At 39.3% G+C, this 23,690-nt stretch overlaps 1 protein-coding gene and 1 long non-coding RNA gene across 4 annotated transcripts in view; one reads left to right on the forward strand and one right to left on the reverse strand.

The window, feature by feature from the left end:
• Positions 1-23,690, forward strand: part of LOC111733267 — an 89,629-nt gene that overhangs the window by 34,941 nt on the left and 30,998 nt on the right. The window lies entirely within an intron of this gene.
• The window catches only part of PPM1H (protein phosphatase, Mg2+/Mn2+ dependent 1H), a 235,808-nt gene that overhangs the window by 15,875 nt on the left and 196,243 nt on the right, over positions 1-23,690 (reverse strand). The window contains exon 10 of one of the 3 annotated variants that reach the window (XM_023525264.1): positions 3,635-8,231. The exons of the other annotated variants lie outside the window; for them this stretch is intronic. Coding sequence (XP_023381032.1) covers positions 8,084-8,231 — 148 coding nt within the window. The 3' untranslated portion in view covers positions 3,635-8,083. Of the gene's footprint in view, positions 1-3,634; positions 8,232-23,690 lie in introns of those variants that run through there. 3 annotated transcript variants of the gene reach the window in all.

Below are 23,690 nucleotides of genomic sequence, written 5' to 3' on the forward strand. Positions count from 1 at the left end.
AACCTAACACTTTCAAGCAGCAGTCTTGGGAGCCAAAGAACCATTTAACTCTCCCAAGGGTCATAAATGGTACAACATGGGATGGTCTTATCATTAAGTGAGGGGTCCTTCCCTCTTCCTGGCTCATAGCTCCAATGGCTGTACTTTTCCGGCTTAATAACGACCATTAAAAGCTGCATGAAGAAGCAAAAGTACAGGTGTGGAAAACTCTTGCTGAGATACTAATACAACCATCAGAGTCTCTGAATTATTGCTATTTTAAGCTGGTTTCCCCCATTTCGTTCACGCTACCAAGTGCCATATGGAGGGTTATTTCCCAAATTATAAATGTACCTTCTCAATGCCGTTTTCTTCTCTTTGTAATTTATATTTTTAACCACTTTACTCCAAATCCCCAAGCCAGGTTCTCTGTTTCAGTTTTCTATTGCTGTGTGTTAAACTACCCAAATATTAGTGGCTTAAAACAAAAACCATTTTATTTGCTCATGTCTCTGTAGATCCAGAATTTGGGTAGGTCTCAGTGTAGAGGACCCACCTCTGACCTTTGATGTCTTTGGCTTTAGCTTAAATGTCCTGAGCAACTAAAAGCTGGCTGGACCTCTCTCTCCTTACGGTATCACCTAGAGTGACTCAAGTGGGGCTTGAGGATCAGAGATGGCCTCACTTCCAATGTCTAGGCATTTTGTTTCTCTCCCTAGTGGCCTCTCTTCATTGAGTAACCTAGTCTGATGTATGCTGGGTCGCCAGCTTCCAAGAGTGAAAGCAGGTACTACAAGGCCTCTAAAGACCTAGGCTTGGGATTCTCAGAATATCACTTCTCTATTCTATTAATCAAAGCAAGTCACAGGTCAGACCAGATTCAAGTGGTAGAGAAACAAACACCACTTCTTGATGGGAAAAGGAGCATTTGTGAACAGACATAGGAGGCATTGCTTGTAGCCTCTTTTGGCGACAATCTACCACAGCTTTCAAGAACTAATATAAGCTAAGCACTGCTCACGAGAGAATGCTAGAAGACCCTTTTGATCTTCAGATATCTAATCCAAGGATTCATTCTTTCCACGAGTTTCTACTATTGAATGGCAAGGAGGAGGCATCGTAAGCATGAGGGTAAAAATGAAGGCGAAAAGAGCTGGGGAGATTTTACAACCAAATCCTTCTAAATATGAGTGTTTTCTGTCTAGTCAGCTGTTCTGAACTAAGCTTCAGATAAACCATAGCCTACTTTTAGCTTTCTTGTGAATTAATACTTTGATTATTTTTACCATTGTGTTGATATTTTCTAGATTAATTTTAACTTCCTGGACTCTAGAGTTAAGCAGATTTAGCATTCTTTGATGTCTTATCCTACATGTTATGGTTACTTTTCTTTATAAGATGGTACATTTTACTAACACTTTGTAGTAGTTAAAATGTTTAAGTGACTAAGGAGAGTCTTGACTCTTACTATCTTCAGCAAGGATCTTAGTTATTGGCCCTCTCTCTTAAAAATACCTTGGTGTAAAGGGTTCAGTCCAAAAAGACTATATAACATTTGTAGATATTTATATACCCAACATAGGAGCAACTAAATATAGAAAGCAAATATTTACAGACCTATGGGGAGCAACAGATAATATAATAATAGGGAACTTTAATATACCATTTACATGAACAGATAGATCAAGGCAGAAAATAAACATTGGTCTTAAATGACACATTTAGACCAGATGGAATTAACAGATATATACGGAACATTTTATCCAAAAGCAACAGAATACACATTCTTCTCAAGTGCATATGGAACATTCTCCAAGACAGATCATATATTAGGCCACAAAACAAGTCTTAACAAATTTAAATAGATTTAAAATTATATCAAGCATATTTTCTGTCTACAATGGTATGAAACTAGAAATCAATTACAAGAAGAAAACTGGAAAATTTACAAATATGTGGAGATTAAACAACATGGTACTGAACAACCGTTGGGTCAATGAAGAAATCAAGAGATATCAAAAAATACCTCGATACAAATGAAAATGGAAATACAACATACAAAACATGGGATGCAGCAAAAGCAGTTCTAAGAGGGAAGTTCATAGCAATAAATGCCTACCTCAGGAAACAAGAAAAATCTCATAAACAATGGATTAAAGACTTGAATGTAAGACCTGAAAACAGGAAACTCCTAGAAGAAAACATTGTCAGTAAGCTCCTTGATATTCGTCCTGGCAATGATTTTTTGGACTTGACAACAAAAGTTAAGGTAACAAAAGCAAAAATAAGCATGTGGGACTATATTAAACTAAAAAGCTTCTACATGACAACGGAAACTTACAGAATGGGAGAAAATATTTGCAAATCCTGTATCTGATAAGGGGTTAAAATCCAAAAAATACAAAGGACTCATACAAAATATAAAACAATACAATTAAAAAATGGGTAGAAGATCTAAATAGACATTTTTCTAAAGAAGACATACAGGTGGCCAACAGGTACATGAAAAGATGCTCAACATCACTAATCAGGGAAATGAAAATTAAAACCACAGTGTGGTATCACCTGACACCTGTTATAATGGCTGTTATCAAAAAGACAAGCAGTAACAAGTATTGGGCAAAGATGTGGAGAAAGGAAACCCTGGTGTTCTGTTGGTAGGAATACAAATTGGTGCAGCCACCATGGAAAAACAGTATGGAGATTCCTCAAAAATTAAAAAACAGAGCTACTATATGATCCAGCAATCCCACCTCTGGGTTATTTATCAAAACAAAACAGAAACACTAACAAAAAAAGATATCTGCACTCCATGTTAACTACAGCATTATTTACAATAGCCAAGATATAGAAACAACCTACGTGCGTAGTGATGGATGAATGGATAAAGAAAATGTGACACACACACAAATATTCAGCCATAAAAAAAGAATATTGCCATTTGTGACAAAATGAAAGAACTCTGAGAGCATTATGCTAAGTGAAATAAGTCAGAGAAAGACAAGTACAGTATTATCTCACTTAGATATAGAATCATAAAAAAAACTAACAAATACAGAAAACAGATTGGTGACTGTCAAGAGGTAGGGTGGGGGATGGCAAAAGGAGTTAAGGGAATAAAAAGATACAAACTTCCAGTTATGAAAGAAATAAGTCAGGGGGATATGATATACAATATGGTCACTATAGTTAATAATACTGTAGCGCATATTTGAATGTTGCTAAGAAAGTACATCTTAAAAGTTTTCATCACAGGGAAAAAAATTCAGTGACCAAGTATGGTGATGTATGTTTGTTTAGTAGATGTATTGTGATGATCATTTCACAGTATATCCAAATATCCAAACATTATGTAGTACACCTGGAACTAATATAATATAGTATGCCAATTTTTCCTTAATGAAATAAAAAGAATACCTCTTGATAGTAATAACCATGGTAATTTTTCTAGTGGCATTATTGAAATGTATAGCCTTTATGGCTATTCCTGTTAAGATTAACAGTTTTGGCATCCATTCTCTTTTGATTTTCTTTTGAGTCTGTTCACAGTTGATAACTCCACAGTAGGTCATGATACTCATATCACTCTATTACCTGATATGAAGAAACTTCATAGTGAATTAAAGAAATGACACAAAAAAGTTTGCTAAAGGTGTCCTATATACATATATATAATATTTTATTTTAAAATGTCAGTGAGCATATACATTTCTTCAGCTTTTTTCTAGGGAACATTGCACCTAAGTCTCAACACACACAAAATAGATTCCCCATTACTAAACAGTTTTCACTTTTGGGTTACAAAAAGTCAAGGTTTCACAGTCACAAAACATAAATGTACATGGTTCTGAAACCATTTTCAGGCAGATTCCTCTCATTCACTGTATGTAGGGTATTTTGGAAACCTTGACCTTATGATACGTTCCTTATAAATGATCTCCACCATTGGCCTCCCTGGGTCTCTAGAAGAAACAAAGAAAATGGAGGCAAAAGAGGAGTAAAAGAATTAAACCTTAGCACTCCCCAAACAAACACAAAATACTATGGAAGATGGGAAGAGTGGAGGACACGAGGTTCTCCTTCAAGTACATCACAGTTGAAAACAACAGCACATATACAGCCTCATTTGGTCACTGTCTACCTGGTCTCTACATAAACAAAACTTCATCTAAGACAGAGGAAAAATTAAAGCTATTTACACAGATAACATCGTGGATTAGAAAGTACTCAAATTTGACAAAGAGCTGCCACTGTGCTCACATAAGAGGCTGATTAGGCTGCTTGTATAGTGTCCTTTGAAAAATCCCAGTGTACAGACATAAGTCACATCACCCGCACAACATCACAGTTTGCTGAGCAAGGTGGGCTATGTATGGTGTGCAGGCTGCAAAATTTCTCTGTAATTGTAAGTCCTCAAAAATCCAAGTTCCTAACATAATTTTTACTATTTTCTTAGATCTGCAACTTTTTGGGTCAGCCTGGTTGTTCTTTGTATAGACAGTGACTCTCACTGCTTTCTCCAAGTATCCCAGAAGCACTAACTTTACTGAAAATAGAATCTCACGAAAGCTTAACATATCCACTCTGAAAAGTGTGGAGCTGCTGGGCCATTTAAAGAAAGGATAGATCCTTAAACTAGTGAAAAGAAAATCACTGACCACTCATGGCCTTGTAAATAAAGTTGATTGAAAGATGAGAAAGGAGGTGAGATCAAGAGGAGAATCTAAAGAGTTTTAAAGATGCGGGGGATTTTTTTCCCAGGTGTTTCCATGCTAGTCTTTTTTGTAAACCAAAAACTCTACCTGAATGGCTAAGATCTGAGGCCAAAGCTGGGTATTGAGACTCATCCCTGCTTACCAGGATCTACCCACAGCTGTAATTCTTCCCAAGATGTTAATGAATACTTAGAAGAATGTGAGCACAGATGACTTGATGCAGCCCCATGGAGATAAGTAGTTAGGGATTAAAAAATTAAACACCCAAATTCCCTAAAATTGTATACTGTGGAAATTCCCACTGTTTTTGGCTTTGTCCTAGGAGACAGCTGAGTACTTGGCCTAGCCTCATTTCCACCTCTCCCCTCTCACCTCAAGAACAGCAGTTATATAAGCACAACCACTGCAGCACATCACCACCTCTTTGACTGCTGGCACTGCTCTGATTTCAGGTGTTACAAGAACAAAGGTTTGGTTGTTGCCTGGGAAGATGCTGAAGAGTGTGGACGGAGTGTCAGTTTGCTCTCTTTTAAGGAAGAGAGTGTCACCAAGTATACTAAAGAGCAGGGGCCAGCCCAATGAGATTGAGAACCGAAAGAGCCTTTCACTGTCAAGGGAATGGCCACACACACTTCAAGACAACCATAAAGACTTGACTAGAAATCGAAAACTTTTTTTAAACAAGACTTCCTCTGAGGCTGTGAGGACAAGCAGATTTGGCTACAACTCAGATACAAAAGATTTCGGAACCACATATAAATATATTCGGCAGAATTTTGAGTATGTTGTCTTTTGACCTTTTCATGGAATGCTCCAACGGCCAACCTGTTATGTAGACACAGTTACTGCCCTGGATGGAATGATGTGGGGTCTGGGTAAAAAACAAAGCCAAATCTAGTAAGTAAGCTCAATGCACAGAGCATTTGATTTATTCACCTCATTTGTAGTTTTCTCATTTCCCAAATATAGAATCATGGCTTCAGCTTGCTACTGAGATCTTCCCACCCAAAGGGGCTCATGAAAAGAATTCCTAGGTACATTTCTAACTAAAACTAGTAGGACTAAATGCTCAAGACTTTAGGACAAATTGAATAAGGAGGTTCCGGAGTTTTTCCTGAGACATGCCTTGGCAGTAAATGAATTAATGAGTAGAAGGCTGTCATGACATCTACGTGACATCTACATCCAGACTCGCTCTGGTGGCTCAAATAAAACTACAGAAGCTCAAGGTAGGGCCCAGAGAGAAGCTCAGGAAAGAAAATAAATGAAAGGCATTAAGATGGCGATGATAGCACAGAAGCTCTGCAGGAAGAAGCTCGATTAAAGGTATCACGGGACAGAGGTGATTGCTTGTGAGAACAGCTTCCTAAAGCTAGTGGCTCAGAGTCCTCCAAGGAAAACTTCTCAAGGTTCCAGTTTGTATATGGCTTTGAGAGTCAGAGCAGGAACAGAAAAATGGACCACACTGCTGTAAGATGTCTGCGTGTTTTCCCATGGCTTCAAATTCTGCCAGAGAAACAAATAGTTTACCACAAACTTATCTTCACAGAGATGACTGGGGTAGCTGAGATTTACCAAAAGAGTAGGGAAGCTGTCAGATGAAGAGGACTCCTGGCAAGGTTGTAGTCCAGTTCTTCCCAGGCAACATTTGGGCAACGACCTGGTGGCTAAATTCCCAAGTACTTTTTTCCACACTGTGTGATGGACACATTCCTGAGTACGAAGGCTCCAGGCTATTCTTAAGAAAATACTACCACTCTAGGAATGGAGGCAATTAACTGTCCCAGAGGTTCCTCTCCTCTGGGAAAGGGATTCAAAGAAGCACGAGACCTAGAATTTGCTCTCCAGCATCTGTGGGGATCACACCAATGACCCTTTCCTTCACTGAGTGGGAAGAATCTTTTAAGTATCAAAAGCTGTCAGGATGGCGACGATAACATAGGAGCTCTGCAGGAAGAAGACTCGGTCATTGGACTTTGCTCTATAAGTTCCCCCAATGCAGAGTAGCGGTGAGAGAGAGAGAGAAGTGATTTTAAATATCTATTTTGCAATTCCTCCTGGCAGTACAGCAGCAGGTAGATCTGATCTGTCTACTGCTTCTGCTGCGGCTGCACTTGTGAGGAACACTCGGAGGTGGAGGACAGTGAGAAATGGGTGGCTGGGATATGATTCCTGGAGAAGGAGCAGGCATACCAGCATGAGAATGGACAATCAACCCAATTCAAATTGTTTTTTTAAAAGGCCATTCTGAGTGGGCCTTGTTCAAAGATGGTGGAGAGCAGACCTGCTGCTCCTTGACGGACTGACACTTACATGTTGTTTGGCATAGGCTTGGGGACAGTCACAGTCCATGGAATTTGGATCCAAAATGGATAGTCCTGAAATGCGGTATGGTGAACTGATAAAAGGAACTTCCTGTACTGCTCTACTAAACACTGCTTTACCTGTGTCCCTGTGGCACAGTGGAGGTGGAGGCAGGGGAAACATTTCAGAAATAAAAACCCAGGCTCAGAAACAGAAATCTCGAGCCACGTAAGGGGGACACTTGAAGACAATAGAGGAACTATTGGTCCAAAGAAACACCCAAAATTTCATGAAAACACTGATTCAGTGAGAAAATTCAACTTGGGAACAAATTATTACACAACAGACAACACTCTGCTAGCCAAGGCACCACTCCAGATGGCTGCCTGGGTGGTGTGGGCTACAGAATATGGGGACAGCCCAGGCTGGACTTTGACACACAAATCCCTCATCAAGGAATTGGAAAGTCCCAGGCCTGTTCTATGGAAGGGAAACAATTAAGATTAAAAGAATGCTGCTCCATCTCTCCCCGCCCTGCCAGATCCCTGCCTCACCCATCGTCATCAAGAAAAAAATAGAGATAGACACACACGGCATTCCCTGAAATGAATCTCAGGCTTACTGGAAGGTGGACGCTCACACTTCCTGAGGCGTGATCCCCAACTTTCTAATGCAGCACTTTAACCTGTAGAGAAATTGGCAGCTTGATAGGCTGAAGAGTCTTCTGCCAGTTACACCTGAAAATGGCTGCCCCAGCTACTCTAGATAAAATAAATATGACTGTGTGTGCCCCAAATGGGCAGTGGCCACCTAGGAGGCCTATTAAAGGAACCAAAAGAAATACAACACTCAGTAGCAGCCTTTATGTTTTGCTTTTGTTGAGTATCCAGACCTGTTACTGAAGAGGAAACTGAAAACTAAGGATCCTCTTGAAGCACAGCCAGAGGCCTTTTGGCAGCAGACTCCCCACCTGGGCTGGGAAGAGAGTGGTATCACCTGGAGTGCTGCCGGGGAGGCACTTCCCACCCTGCCCTGCCAAGAGGCATCCCAGCTTTCTTCTGTTCTTCCAGTCCCCTGGGCCGTTTTCATGACAGTTTGTTTCCATGTATTAAAGGAATGACATATACAGAAATGTCATCTCCTGAGCCCAGTCGGTCATTAGATATCCGCCATCCTCTGTCCTTCAGGACACCACGAGCACGCATCACCAAGTCTTGAGCTGCTAGTGTGTACCTGTGCAGGGAAAAGCAGAAATGAGACCATTGGTGCATCGGGTAAAATATGGGTCAGGCAAGGCTAGAATGGAGGCATCACTATAGCCTGTAAATAGTTTTCAGATACCCTTAAAGTCTCAAAAAGCCTAGGTCATTGTTTCCCCAAATATGGGATGCCTAATGTAAATTATTTTTTAGATGGTAGATGAACAAGATACGAGACAAATAACATCCTAAATTTTTCCATTGCTCAACACTCTTTTGAGGTTTTTGATGATGTTACGGAGAAAGTCTTAGTTTGGTGTTACTGTATGGTTAGCATGGATCTGCTCAGGCTCAGGGCTTCCCCTGGCAAACAGTGTCCAGCTAAAGAAGTACATGGGAAAAATAAGAGCTTTTACTTTCAGTATATTTATTTTTAGGACTACATTCCTTTTAGGACAAAGGATAATCATTTCCCATTTATGGTAGGGGTAAATCTTTTAAATTTTCTTTTTTAAAAGCAAGTTAAAGAAAAATGTTAATGATATACAAGTAGCATAGGAATATAGTAAAAATGTGGTTTTATGAGTAAATGACTGATAAGTCTTGGTGGGGGTAAGCTGCTCTACCCATCCTTATCAATGCCACATTCTCCTCTTGACCAATTTAAGCACAGTGAGGGATCTCCCATGAACTTGAATATAAGGTTGATCATTGAGATTTAAACTGTACCTTTAAACAAAAGAATGACTATATGCTATAAGCTGATGAAAAGTATTAACATTTAGAGAAAGACTAATATGGGAAGTGATATGGGTGGATATGGGCCTAGGCTAGCCTTGAAGCATTAAAAAAATGAGACAAAACATTATTAGGTATCTATCCAAATACTGATCAGGACAGAGAGTCTTAGCTGACAGACTTCAAAGAAATTTAGTTCCACTGGGAGGACCATATTTAGCGTGGATGAATTACTCTCTTAGCTTGTGTCATTAAACATGATTCACTTTTATTCTGATTGTATGTTCACCAAATAACCTGATTATGATCTGCCTCCCTGTGTAGGCCTGCCTACAGGGAAAGTCATTTGTACTTTAAGGATATCAATCAGTTATATTTTTCTGTATAAATGTAAACTGGCATTTTGGTTTGCAGATCAATCTTTAAGCTTGGTTAAGGTGATTCAAGCTCTGACAATGAATCTGTTCTTCGTATATTGATTGATTGAGTTTTGAACTTGAAAAGCTAAAAGCCAGACTCTGGTAAATCACCAAGATAATAAATGTCACCCTGTAAGGAAGGCCTCTTGGAAGACAGCCTCTGGGCCTTTAACACAAGACCACTTTGATATTACTAGTGGCCCTTCCCTACTTGTTTTTGGAACTGTGAGTTGCAGGATTCAGAACACCAGAAATCTCCATTTCTTCTGTTAAAACCCTTTATGAACTTACCAGTTCTCATGTTAAAAGAGACCTGCATCTAGCCCCATCATTACATTATTTAAGACCAAGGTCTACAGCAAATAGTCTCAGGATTGTTAAGATTCCAGGTTATAGAGTCTTTGAAATTCAAGTCTACTTACTCATACAGTGGAGGTAGCAGACAGAGGTGCAGCACACACTACAGGTTGCAGAGCAGACGCTATTATAGTTAATAACAAAATAAATGCTTTTCTTCTTGGAGGATGGATGGTAAGTGGGAAGGAAAGACATCTCCTTTTTCTAGCGGTATTGAGAGAATTATCAGCTTTGAGGCAGGCATCTTAAAAGTTACACTTGAGGGTAGATACAGCCGGTCAGCCCTCTCCGGGATCAGGAAATAAACAAACCTCCTAAAGAGCCAAATAAATGTTCCCAAATTCACATACTGCACTCAGCTCATCTACTACATTAAGAAGAGCCTCTCAGATGCTTACCCCAGGTTACTCTTGGTTTTATATTAAATGGTATATCTGAGCTATAACCACATAGGGAAAGGCTACCAGGAATATCAGAGTGTTTATTGTCCTGGCGATTGACCAGGGTTTGCACCTTAGCCTTTCAAGTTCAGGAACCTGGCTGAGTCAATATACAGAGTAGATTCATCTGTCAGAGCTGAACATAACTTAACCCAGCTCATGAGCAGACTAGACATAAAAAAACTATGGCAAGTTATGGGAAAAGATGGCTGACAGTAAAAAAGATATTCAAAGATGTCAGTCAATAGATAGATAGACAGACAGACAGACAGACAGACAGATAGATAGATAGATAGATAGATAGATAGAATTCAAAACAGCCCCTGTGGCTAGTCTAGCGGCATACAGACCTTAACAGGTCCTGCAGTCAAGGGGCAATGACCGAGGGATCAAGGTTAAACAACGTCAACTGGTTTTAAGTCATGAAAGAGTATCATTCATAAAGGCAAGAGACCACCCTAATATTGCTATTGCTGGTGACTGGGTATTTAAAACAGTCATTTTAAATGGCCAAAATTAGCTTTAGTGTTTTAAAAAGCACCATTAAGTCACCTAGAAAAGATGGTTTCCTCACTTCAGGGAAGTGAGTTTCCTCACTTCTAGAAAATTAAGTTTTTATTCTTAAAAATGGTTATTGCCTATTCCAAGATAACTTCCTTTGAGCCTACATTTCTCTTTCCATCTATTCTGTCTTCCCCTTGGTGTTGAATTTCTTGAGAAATCCATTCCAGCTCCCTCAATGTCTTACTTCTCATTTCTTACTTCCCATTTCTTTCCTTAATCTCTTAGCAGTGGGCCCAACACCCGACTAATGTGTCCTCTAAAAGCTTCACCTAAAGGCTTCTTCTCCATACTCAGTCTGTTCACCTTTTCTCCAGCACAGATACCGCTGACCATCCTCTTTACCCTTGAAGTCTCATGTCTTTCCTTGTGGAACTTCCCTGCCATTACATACTTCAAGTTTCCCTCCTGTGTCTGGGCTTCCATGACACATGGTACAAATTCTTCTCCATGACACATGGTACAAATTCTTCTCTCTAGTGTTCCCTCTTGATTTCCTCCATAGAGCCCAGTTAAGACTTAGGAAGAAGTCAATAAATGTTAACTTATTTTCACTTCCAAGGTGGATCGTTCCCATCTATCATCCTTTAGTTAATGGTATCTCCAGTCTCTTAGGCAAGAAATCATAGTCATTTTCAAAGCTACCTTCTCACCCTAATATTTTTCAATAAAATTCACAAGGCAGAGTAGGACTTCTAAACTTTGTATTACTTAAAATGTATTGCATTAGTGATATGTGGCTAATTAAAATAAAATCTAATCTTATAGTGATTAAGTTAAATCTGTTTTTGCCATTATAAATATACATAGAAAAAGACATACACAGTTAATTTTGTATTTTCTATTTATTATGTTTTCTTTCCTTCATTCCTGTTAGGTTGATAGCTTTCTTTAATACTTTTTCTCTCCCTTTACTGGTTTTGAAGTGTTAGTGTACTATTTCTGTTCTTTATGAAGTTATGCTTAAAATTTTTTAAATTTATTTTTCAATTACAGTTGACATAAATTTTTTAATATATGAGTTATCATTTTCTCGTCCTGAAAATAAAGGGATCTTAGGATGCCTTCTTTCATCTTCCATGTTACTACCTACTTTAATTTCACCTTGTTTTTAAGACTCTATTAGCTATTATCATTCATAACTTATATAAAGAAACCAACATACTAACTTATTTGCTTTTTGAAATCTATTCCTTCTAGATTTGATTTTCTTCTACTGAAGCACATTTTTAGTAATTCTCTTAACAAGGGGCTGGCTGTGAGAGATAAACTTTTCCAGTCTTTGGACCACAAAATTCTTTATTTTTGCCTTTATCCTTGGGTGATAGCTTTATTGGGTATAGAACGCTAGACTGACAATTATTTTTCTCCAGCAGTTAGTAGATAATATTCCATTTACTTCTGACTTCTTTTGTTGAGAAGTCCGACTTGTATTGTTTCTTTGTAAGTAAATATCTTTTCTCACTGGTAGCTTTTAAATTTTTTGTTTGGTTGTTGATAGTATTAAGTCCCAGTAAGACATAACAATGAGGATTCCTTTTTATCTATCGTGATTGGAAATTAATTTCACTTCTTTAGACTCAGAAGATAATTTGATTCTGGAAAATTCTCAGTCATGAACTTTTGAATATTGCCTCCCCTGTATTTTTTTATATTTTTCCATAAACTCCTATTAGATCTTAGTTTACCCTCCAGATTTCAGCTTCTTTTGTTTTCTTTTTTTATCTGTTATATGTCGTAAGTCACCTATTCCTTCTTCAGCAGTTTACTATTCAGTCCATTCATTGAGTCACTTTATTTCAATGACATATTTTTCACCATTGTGAATTTCTATTTTGTTTTTTATCCCCCCAAATCTACCTCGTCTCACATTCTGATTTTATTGCACATGTTTGAAGTTTCTCTCAAACTGTCCTATTAGACTTTGGGATGGAGGTGGGGGAAAGACTGGAGGGAAGGAGCCATTGTGTCTAATTAGTCTTTCTCATGGTGGGTTTAAAGTAAGATATTAGCTTCTCTTCAGTAGGGCTTAAACACAGTAAACACTGTGTGCCCTACGTTACCAACAGAGATTTGAAAGTTTGCCTTTACTGGGGGACAATATGGATTTTCCCAGTCCTAGAACATGTTTCATTAATTTCTGGGCTTAAGGTCTCCATACCACAGGAGTGGTGTGAGGTTTTGCTTCACACTTTTACTGTGTGGTGGGCCTACTTAGCCATTCCCCTCTCCTCTCAGAACTTCAGTTTTGCCAGCTTCTAGCCATTATCTGGGTACCATTTGCCTCGGGGAAGGACAGCCCCGACCTGAGCAGTAAGCTTAGGGAGAATCCCTAGGCCTTCTTGTCCCAACATTGTCGCCAGGAGCTTAGATTCCTCCACACAGCTTTTGTTAGGCTTCTCTAGTGAATGTTATTCCCCCCACCCCGCCTTAAAAGAGTAGTCTACATGGACAACTAGGGATAGATTAGATGCTGCATTCAAAAACTTAATAGTGCACTTGAACTCCAGGGCCAGTTTCCTGACGTCTCTTTTGTGCTACAGGAGACCCAGTATTGACATGAAATAAGAAATGGGTAAAATGAGGCTTCTTGCAGGGAGCTTTCCTCATAAACTGAGCAACTCAACACAACCCCAGGAACCCAACTTTTAGAGGTTTTTGCCCTGGCTCCAATATCCATCCAGGCTGGTGGCCATTTTAGAGCTCATTAGCAGCCATATTCCAGGGCCAACTTACCCCAGGCATGAAACCATTAGCAAGGTCACTTTCTGTCAGGACTGCTTTATATAAAGACTGGTACAAGAAGAAACAACTTCCTCTGGAAGGAAAAAAACTTCTCTTTCTCATTTTGTTCTCCAGTTTCCACCTGACAAAGACTGCCTGGTTTAGTGACAGTGAAAGAAACTGCTTGATATAGTAGTAAAATAGGAAGGCTCTTTGGTTGTGGTACTGAGGCCGAACACAAGGGTATACACATGCCATAGACTGAGGGGTGTAGGGAGCAGCAAGAGAAAATTTTAGTTAAAATGTGAAATATAAGTTCAAAATACATAAGAGTAGCAAAGAAAAATATGGTGCAGCTAAAGGCAGTGAAAGGGAAGTGGATTCCACGATACACCAGCCGGGACTGTGAGGCAGGCTAAGGAGCCTGGCAATTCTGGAAGCTGGGTGTCGGGCAGCGGAGGGCCGTTACTGAATGCCTTATTCAGAATGCCTGGTCAGACCACTTTAGAGGACCGCTGGAGTAGTCTGAAGTACTCCCTCTCTCCTAATGAAGAGTCTCCCTGGGAGACAAGTTTTGTATTTTGAGAACATTTTTCTTCTCTGGCTGAAGCTTTCAATATTGATCAGCAAAGCTCTGCTGAAAGAAATGGCTGCTGGGGAGGGATCTGACTTGGCAAACTTCACAGGGCTTGGCTCAGAGGCTTCCTCGGGCTCCAAGGGAGAGGGAGCAGAGAAAGGCCAGTAGGGAAGGGAAGAAAAACAAAGAAAGGAAGAGGGGCTGAAGGACTATGAGAAGGCCAGAAGCTCCTTTGACAACCCCTGACTCTAATGTCAGGGTGGAAGGGGACCCGATAAATCCTCAATTGTCTCTGCTGTCCTTGCCATTTCTATGGCAGCTCTGAGTTCTTTCACCTCTTCAGTGGAGCATTCAAAGGGCTCAGAGGGTGGGTTAGGTTGCCTAGGGTCCAATTCTGGCTTTACCACGACCCAGATGGGTGGTTCTGGAAAAATTCCTCAGCCTCTTAAGAGCTCCTCTTTTCTTTCATGTAAATCTGGAATAATGACAATGCAGACCTCCTGCCAGGAAAAAACAAAATCCTTCCATAAAGCATTCAGCACAGTGCCCGGCACTTGGTCAGGGGTCAGTAAACGAAAGCTGTCATTTTCCTCATTAGACATAAAATGCCTTTCCCCTCCCCAAGAGTGTTGCCTTAAATCATCCACCTCTTGTAGAGTCTTCTTTCCCAGTAGCCATCTGAATCAGCACTGGAGTGTCAAAAATAAGTCTATTTCAGGCCTTAAGCTGTAACCTTGCCTTAAAGTCTTTAATAGTTCCAGTTGGGTGGGAACTTCTGTTGCCATTTGGATGGTACCAACAGGGCCTTACAAGAAGGAAGGTAGGTGGCAGGAACTGGGGAATTAATGGGTTCCAAATATTTGCATATAAAAGGCAGCCTCCATCTGCCGATGCCCTGCAGTAATAGCGTATGATGGGAACAGGAGGAGGAATCCTCTTTGCATTCAGAGCAGGCCCTTAGATTTAAGAGGTAGAAAAGCTCTCCCAAGCTTCGGAATGTTGGCCTGGATCTGTAGTGGGTGGGTGTGGGAGAGGACTTGGAGAGGGCTCTTTGTTACCTCAGACCCTGGCAACTCATCCTGGAAGAGGCATGTCTTAGGCTCACTGCCGGGAGCTGAGCCACACACGTCCCTTGCCCTGCTCTGAAGCCAGTGAAGCTGCTCACATCCAAGGTGTGTGCAGAATACACTGAGACACTGGAATAATAACAGCTGCCGTCTGCCCACACTGTCACTGTGGCCTTCAGGGGTTTGTGTACCAGCAGGTACAAGGTCACAGACTGGGGAGAGCCCCTCCCCCCACCGCAGGAAAGAGTAAGAATGCCCACCAGGCCTTGTCTACCTCTCTGCCCCCTGGCACCAGCTCCCTGGTTTTTTAGGTAGTACGTATTTATTTTAGTTTGAATCCCAGACGGCAACATTTCAATATGAGGGGGTATAATTGACCACTTCCTTCTCAATCCTTGGCAAGCCCTTTAAAATGCCCTGATGTGGCAACTAAGTGGCCACACAGCTCTGCTTCAACTGCCACATAAATAGCACTGAGGCAAGATGGTGCCTGGCCATGTACAGTTCCGAGGCTGTCATGCACAGGATCACAAGCTGACTTTTAAATTCCTATGAATCTGAATATGCTAAACATTGATCTAGTCTTCAAACACCAGATCGAACACACATGAATTTGTTTGTAAGACCTTTAATTGATAGGTGGGGGTGGGGTAGGGTGGGGTGGGGAAGCCCTTCCTTTTTGCATATGAGGCATAATTTTTGAAAAGCATGGTGCTGGCAGAAATTAGTTCAGCTAACTCACAGAACAATTTCATAAAAAGAACCTCTGTCTTTTGCCAAAATAAATTTCATATTATCCATGTAATGCAAAGTAGCATTTAATACCTACATTAGTATCTTGCTGTTGAGTGTTGGTGGGTGTTTTACTATTAACTTTCCACTGATTACTCTCTTCTTATGAAGGCACACAGTTATCTGAGCCACAGAGAGCATGGATGTGAAGAACAGCATTCAGAATATGACCATCAATAAGGCTTCTCTCATCAGGGAATGCTTTATAGAGTTTACAGTATATGGTACTTACAGGCTTAATGTCCCATTGATAAGTCCCCTGAGTGTCATGGCAGGGGGACTGAGGGTTATCAGGTCCAAGTTACAAAGATGAGATTTCCAGACAGGTTTGGAGAAATAAAGGACCGGGTAGCAAAGCTTGCAAAGTTTTGCCTAGGTACTGGGACTGTGAGTCCATGCCACACGTTCATGTTTGGTTAACTGTTCTTTTGTCCCTAGTTCCTCGTGGCTTTTCCCACACCCTTTCCCTTTAGTAATATTAATAATTTATTCCTGACAATATCACACTTCTCTGAGTGTTTACATACTTGCCTTCATTTTGAATATTCTCTTCAGGAGACCCACCCCCAAACCTCCAGCCTTACAGAGAGGATAGTCGATCCTGGATATTTTGCCTCAAAAAAGCCCTTCCAGGTCTTTCTCTGAGTACCCTCTGCAAAATGTGCAGGATCTTTATGCCTCAAAAAAATTTTTACTGAAGTTATAGAGAACTATATAGGTTTGTGCATCTCAGCCTCCCTGACTTCCAACATCCCTATTCTAGAAATTTGGCTTGGTATATTTCCTATAAACAGTTCATTTCATGGCCCTACAAAGGATTCACAGAACTGCTACACTTCAGGGCAAACTCCAATAAAAAGAAAGAAAGAAAAGAAAACCCCACCACACTTACATTCTGGCTTGTCCACAAAGCCTCCTTTTAATTTTCTAGCTCCTTCGTCAAGACAGTTCAGAACAGCAAAAGGACTTAATAAAATACACTGGGGTCAGGAAGATCATACAGCTAATTTTTACCCATTTCTGCCTGAGAGGATGGTGTGAGGGTCAAAACTTCGCAAACATCTTTATGCTAATCATCTCTTCTCTCAACACACTCTGGAGGGAGCGATGCTATTTTAAATTTCTTACTGGGAAAGATGTCATCAGAGGAAGACAATGCTGACAGCTGAGAATGGCTGTCACTAAGAGGAAAAAGAAAAAGAAAGAAACCTACACATAACATAACAGCCAAATAACCAAACTGCAAAACCCAAAAGTCCTGCCTATCACAGGGCTAAAGCTCAGCCCCTTTCTTCCCCAAATTTCTAGACAAAACTGGGCAAACCTGGTAAAACTCAGAGTCAAACAGGCCCATTCAAAACCTCAGATGATGAAACATTTTGCTGTTCTTCTCACTTGCTTTGTGGTCTTTCCTCTGTCTCAGGCTGCCCACCCTGGAGAGTACATCTTTCTCATTTTCTGTCAAACAACAGGCTGACCTCGTTTGGTCAACCTCCTCAGGCTTAGACCCAGGAACCCCCACTCCCATGATTCAATAAACAAACCTGTGGTCCTGGGTTAATTGGGGAGAAATGAATCCTTCTGGCCAAGGAAGGACTCAGAGAGACTCTGTAATTACAGTGGGTCTTTCTTCATCACAGAAATTAGAATTTAGGCTAAACTTTAGTAGGATAAATGACTTTCACTCGCATTTCTATTTTTTATGCCAAGATCAGAACTGCTCCCCGTTGGGAGGGTACCTTCAGGCAATCCCCTGCCACGGCTTTTGGGACACGGGCCTCCCCAGAAGCCATACTAAGCCAGGGCAGGAGTGTGGTGCTCTCCTTCCAAATTACACACAGATATGTGCAAATATATCACACATGAAAGAGAACATCATTTTATATAATTCCTAAGTCATGCATTTGAATTTGTTTCTCCAAGTTTCCAATATGGCTTAAATCACTAAGGAACACATAGGAGTAGAGAAACAATCCACGTCTCATGTTTTTGCCATCAGATTGTACAGAATGTTTTCTGATTTGGGATCAGAGTGAACGAATCACATAAATTCTGTATCATTATCATAGACTTCCTTTCCTACAACTAATTTTCATATTCATTAATCTTGTGAGTTCATAAGGTCTGACATGATCTGGCCCATTTACCTGTCACACCTCACTCACTGACGCACAAGCTAAACCCAGTCAGCCACACTGAATGCGCCACGTTCTCCCTCTCCAATTTCCCCACCCCTCCCCCGCCAACACCAATTGCCTGGCTTATACTTATTGTACAAGTTGACATTTGGACATCCTTTGCTGAAGGTTAGGCTTCTCGCCTTAATCACTCACACTGTAACTTCCTTATGCTTCTGTAGCCCTCTCTAGACTTTAAACTCCAAGAGGGCAGGTACCAGGTCTGTTTTCTTCAGATTCTTCCCCAGTGTCTGGCAGGTCTTGCCTCATAAAATAGTTCCTTAACATTTCCCAAATGAATGAATCTGAATGGGAGTTATTTGGCAAAGAAGAATACCTCTGCCACTAAGTTATGAACATCTTAAGATCTCAAAAACCAACCAGAATTTTTCTGACCTCCTGCCTGATATTCTACATGTTAACAGTAAAACCGCTCATCTTGTAGCTTTTCTTTTCAACTCTTTCATCTGTCTGATACAGGGCTCATCCTCAGGCTGTGGTTTGCCATCTTCCCTGAAAGGCGGACTGAAAACCTTCTTCCTTCCTGCCTTGTTTGTGCCATGGAGAGCGCTGTATGCCCTGCCTGTCACAGTAGGTAACAGTCCTCAGGACCCCGGGAGCCTGCTTTGACCTGGCATTCCCCCTCACAGTGATAACACTGCCCATAGGTTACCACTCCCTGGAGGGCAGATTTGTTGCCATGGAGAGAGAGATAGGCTGGTGAGCAAGAACAGGCCAGCTTGGAGAGATTCAAAAAAAAGTGTGAGGTGCCTTTTCACTCATACCTGCCAGCTGGCTTTGCAAAGCTTTATAAAAATAATCACAGTAAAGAAAAATCAACATAAGAATGTTGTTAACAAGCAGGATATAAAACAGATTAAAACTAAAAACTCAACAGGAGAGAAATACATTCAAATTTAAATAGAAGAATCTTTAATTACAGCACCATCAATTCCTTTGCACCTGAGTAAAATTAAATCAAACCATTCGAGGAAGCGTCTAGCTTCATTTTTCACTTTTTTCCTGAAGGAAATTTTTGTTGCGAAATAAATGAAACATACAAAAAATAGCAAAAAAACCCAGAATAATAACAAATACCTATTAGTGCTTACTATATAGCAGACACTTCGTTTTATGTACATACGTGTATGAGGTCAGTATCGTTGGAACCCCTACTTTACATTGAGGAGGCTCAGGCACTGAATTAATACTTCCCTAAGGTCAAAAGTACTGAAGGAGCAGAACCAAGATTTAAGCTCAGGCAGTCTGACTACATCTTTCATGATATTAACCACTAGACTACACTGTCTCTCACAGTTTACATATAAATGTGAATGTATATAATGTATATAGAAATTACACAAACAGTCCCGCATCTGTCATCTAGTAAAGTAACAGAACATTACCAGAGTATCTTAGAGACTGGGCCCTTCCCCAAGCATATATCCCCCTCTGCCTCCTTCCCTCCCAAGGCATCCTGAATTTTGGATTAATTCTTGTTTTTTTGTTATAGTTTTAATGTCTCTATCTCTAAACGACATATTATTAGTTTTCTACTTCATGTAAGTAGAATCATAATATGTATACTCTCTTATGACTTGCTTATTAAACAACGTGTTTTTGAGAGTCTTCCGTTAATGAGCACAAATTTGGTTTATTCTCTTTTTTGAGTTATATTTTATTCTTTGTTTACCCCTCCTATGATTGGACATGTATGTTTCTTTATTTTTGTAATGAAAGCAATTCTGTGGATATCTTTTTGCATGAGTCGATTTTTAGCAGCATCAGAATCACCTGGATGGTTTGTTAAAACACAAGCTGCTGGGTCCTACCACTGGAGTTTTATTAGTAGATTTGGGGTGGGGCTTGATAATTTGCATATCTAACAAGTTCTCCAGAGATGCTAATGCCATGTGGCCTGAAGACCACTTCAGATCCATTGCTCCTGGAAATAGGACATGTGTATGCTCAGCTTAACCAGGTATGCCAATCTGTCTTCAGTCTTTCTACAAATTCACAAACCCATCTGCAGTTCCACATATTTTAAATTTGTACTTTTCTATGTAAGTTGAGTGTTTTTTTTTCATATATTTATTGACCATTAATTTTCTGTGTGATGACTGGTTCTTGCTCATTTTTTTATTGGTTTATTTTTTTTTTGGTGTGTGTGTTTTCTTTTTAAATGTATGATAGTTCATTCTATTTTATAGATATTAATCCTTTTTGTTATAAAAATTACAAAAATATTCTCCCAGTTCCTGGCTTGTCATTTTGCTCTTTTTGTTGTCTTTTGAAGAACCAAAGTCATTTATTTTAATGTAGTCAAGGTTATCGATCTTTAGTTGTTTGTGCTTTCTGTGTCTTTTTAAAAAATCCTTCCCTACTCTGAGATTATAGTTTCCTACATGCTGTTTTCTAAAAGTTGTATTCATTTTTCCTTTCACTTTTAAGTCTTAATTTGCCTAGACTTGATTTTAGTGTATGGTGTGAAGGAAGGATCAAATTTTAACTTTTTCTACATCTTAATTGTTCTTATTTTGTCTTAATATCTAGAAGGGTAAGACCAATATGGAAATGTCACAAACATTCTTAGCATTGTGTTCTCCTGCATACATCTAGAATCAGCTTATAAAGTTCTATAAAACTCTATTGGAAATTTTGATTATAATTGTACTGACTCTATAGATAAATTTAAGGAGAATATCTTTCCAATGTTCCCATTAAAGAATATGTATATGTTCATAATATCCTCTTATATTTAATTGCTGCTGCATCTGAGTTATTATTGTTCTTTATTCCTAATATTGTTTATTTGTCCCCCATCCACCCACCCTTCTTGTTTTTGAGTAGTTTTATGAGAAATTTTATCTACTTTGTTAGATTTTTTATTTCTTTTTTGGGGAGATTTTTTTTGTGGTAAAATATATATAACATGAAATTTAGCATTTTAATCATTTTGGGTGTACAGTTCTGTGGCAGTAAGTACATTCACGTTGTTGCGTGACCATCACTACCATCTATCTCCAGAATGTTTTCATCTTCCCAAACAGAGATTCAAACCAGCTCCCCATCCTCTCACCACCAGCCCCTGGCAACTGCCATTTCACTTTGTCTCTATGAATTTTACTTCTCTGGATACCTCACATAAATGGAATCATGAAATATTTGTCCTTCTGTGACTGGCTTATTTCACTCAGCATGTCTTCAAGGTCCATCCATTTTGTAGAATGTGTGAGAATTTTATTCCTTTTTAAAGCTGATTAACATTCTATTGCATGTAGATAGCACATTTTGTTCATTCATTCATTCATCTATGGATAGTTGGGTTTCTTCTACCTTTTTGCTACTGTGGATGATGCTGCTGTGAGCATGGGTATGCAAATATCTCTTTGAGTCCCTTTCACCTCTTTTGGGTGTATACCCACAAGCAGAATTGTTGGATCATATGGTAATTATATAAAAAGGTTAAAAAAAAATTAAGCATATACCTTTTATCAGTACTTAGCAGCTTGATTTATGAAAGAAAAAAATTGAATAAAGTAGGTCAAAAAATAAAGACTGTGCTATAGAAATTAACATAAGGTGATACTACACTCCTGTTTTAGAAGAGAAAGTTGTTGAAAATTTTCTGCAGAGAGCGGCTCTGGGTTACCTGGGAGGTATTCTTCCAGGAAGGGCTACCCAAAGAACGTTAAGAGAGGACTTCACTGGGAAGGTGGTGATTGTGGCAAGACCAAAAGGAGCATATTTACAATGGGGTGTGAGGGGAAATAGACCAATCCAGAAGGAGGAAACACAGGCATGAGTGTGAAGTGGTATTCCATTGTGGTTTTGATTTGTACTTCCCTTATGTGTTAGTTGTTTTAAAGCAGGGGTCACCGATCCCCCTGGCCATGGACTGGTACAGTTCCGTGGCCTGTTATGGAACCAGGCTGCATAGCTGGAGGTGAGTGGCGGGCAAACAAGCAAAATTTCATCTGTATTTGCAGCCGCTCCCCAGCGCTAGCATCACCGCCTCAGATCATCAGGCATTAGATTCTCATAAGAGCACCAGTCCCTGGTGCCCAAAAAGTTGAGTACTGCTGTTTTAAAGAACCAAATGTTGGCTTTGTTGTTTATTTTTACTGTATATTCTCTATTTTGTTATATTTAATTTTTCCTTCTATTATTTATCCTAGGTTTAATGTGCTATTTTCACTTCTAAAGTAAGATGTTATTGAAATAAAGAGTACAGACATAAACTTTTAAATTAGGATGGTTGTTTACTAAGAGCCTGCACACAGGAAAAGAATACATAGTCCACAAATAGATAGCTCCATTTCTTTGGTTCTTTAGAACCCTGAAGTTACAAGAATTCTTTTCTACACGTTTATGTGGATATTGCAGGCAGAACTAGCCTAGAAACACAAGCCAGCCCTCAAGGTCTTACTCTGAGAAATATTTTTCTCTATGGTTAAGGGTCTCTTCTCCTGTCGTCAAGAGCCTAGAATTTATGGGGGAGGGGTTCCTTGTGATTCAGGGAGGAGCTTTGGAAAAAGTTATTCTGTTCCATGGAGGGGAGAAATAGTCACTTCTGGCAGTTCAGGGGTGAGCAGAGTCGTCATTTATGCACAGCTCATTCAATTAGAAAAAACGCTCAAAATTCATCCTTTAAAATTTTGATATGTAGTAGTATTCTTATTGTTCAGGACCAAGTAATTTCTAATTTTTTATTGTAATTTTTTATTTACAAGTTGTTTAGAAGTTTGATTTTTAATCCCATGTGGATTGTTTATCCCTTGATTAGTTTGAAAGTTATACGACCTGTTCTTTTAGTTCTCTTACCTATTTTAAACACATTAACGTAAAGTTTAAACACTTTAATGTCTTCTCAAATAGACCCACAGCATAATTTAGCTGTCGCTTCCTGACCCTTTATATGCTATTTTTATTTAGTATTTTAATTCTGTCATTTTTAATACCACACATAAGACATTCCTATTACTGTTTTATATAGTCCATGTATGTTTAAATAAACCTACCTATTTACTAATAGCTTAATAACCCATCTTCTGAGATCTTCCATCTAGGATCATTTCCTCTTACTTGAGTATATCCTTTAGGATTTTCTTCAGAGGAGGTCGGCTGGCAGTAAAATTTCTCAGTTTTTGTTTTGCCTCAAAATGTCTTACTGCATCCTTTTTATTGATATTTTTACTACATATGAAAATTCTAAAAACTGAGTTCTTCTCTTAGCCAATTGAAATATAATTCTACTGTTTTTGGCTCCTATTGTTATTTTTAAAAAGTCAGCAGTCGGTATAAATGCTATTCCTATTTATCTCTTGTTTTTCTAGCTGCTTTTAGCATCTCTTTTTGTTTGTTTAAAGTTCTTCCGTTTCATTATGAAATGTTTACTGTAATTTTCGTTTCTTCTGCTTGAGATTTATTGGGATTTCTGGATCTTGAGTTTAGTATCATTTAACAATTCCAGAACTTTTCTTTTTCTTCCCATCTTCTTTTAGAATTCTATTTATAACATCTTAGGCTATCCTTCCGGTCTCTTACTCTCATTTCACATTTTACCTTCTCTTTGTCTCTCTGAGCCATATTCTGGAATAGTCAGATCAATTTTTCAGTTTACTAGTGTTCTCTTCAACTG

Source organism: Pteropus vampyrus, unplaced genomic scaffold, assembly GCF_000151845.1.
Source record: "Pteropus vampyrus isolate Shadow unplaced genomic scaffold, Pvam_2.0 Scaffold545, whole genome shotgun sequence".
NCBI lineage: Eukaryota > Metazoa > Chordata > Mammalia > Chiroptera > Pteropodidae > Pteropus > Pteropus vampyrus.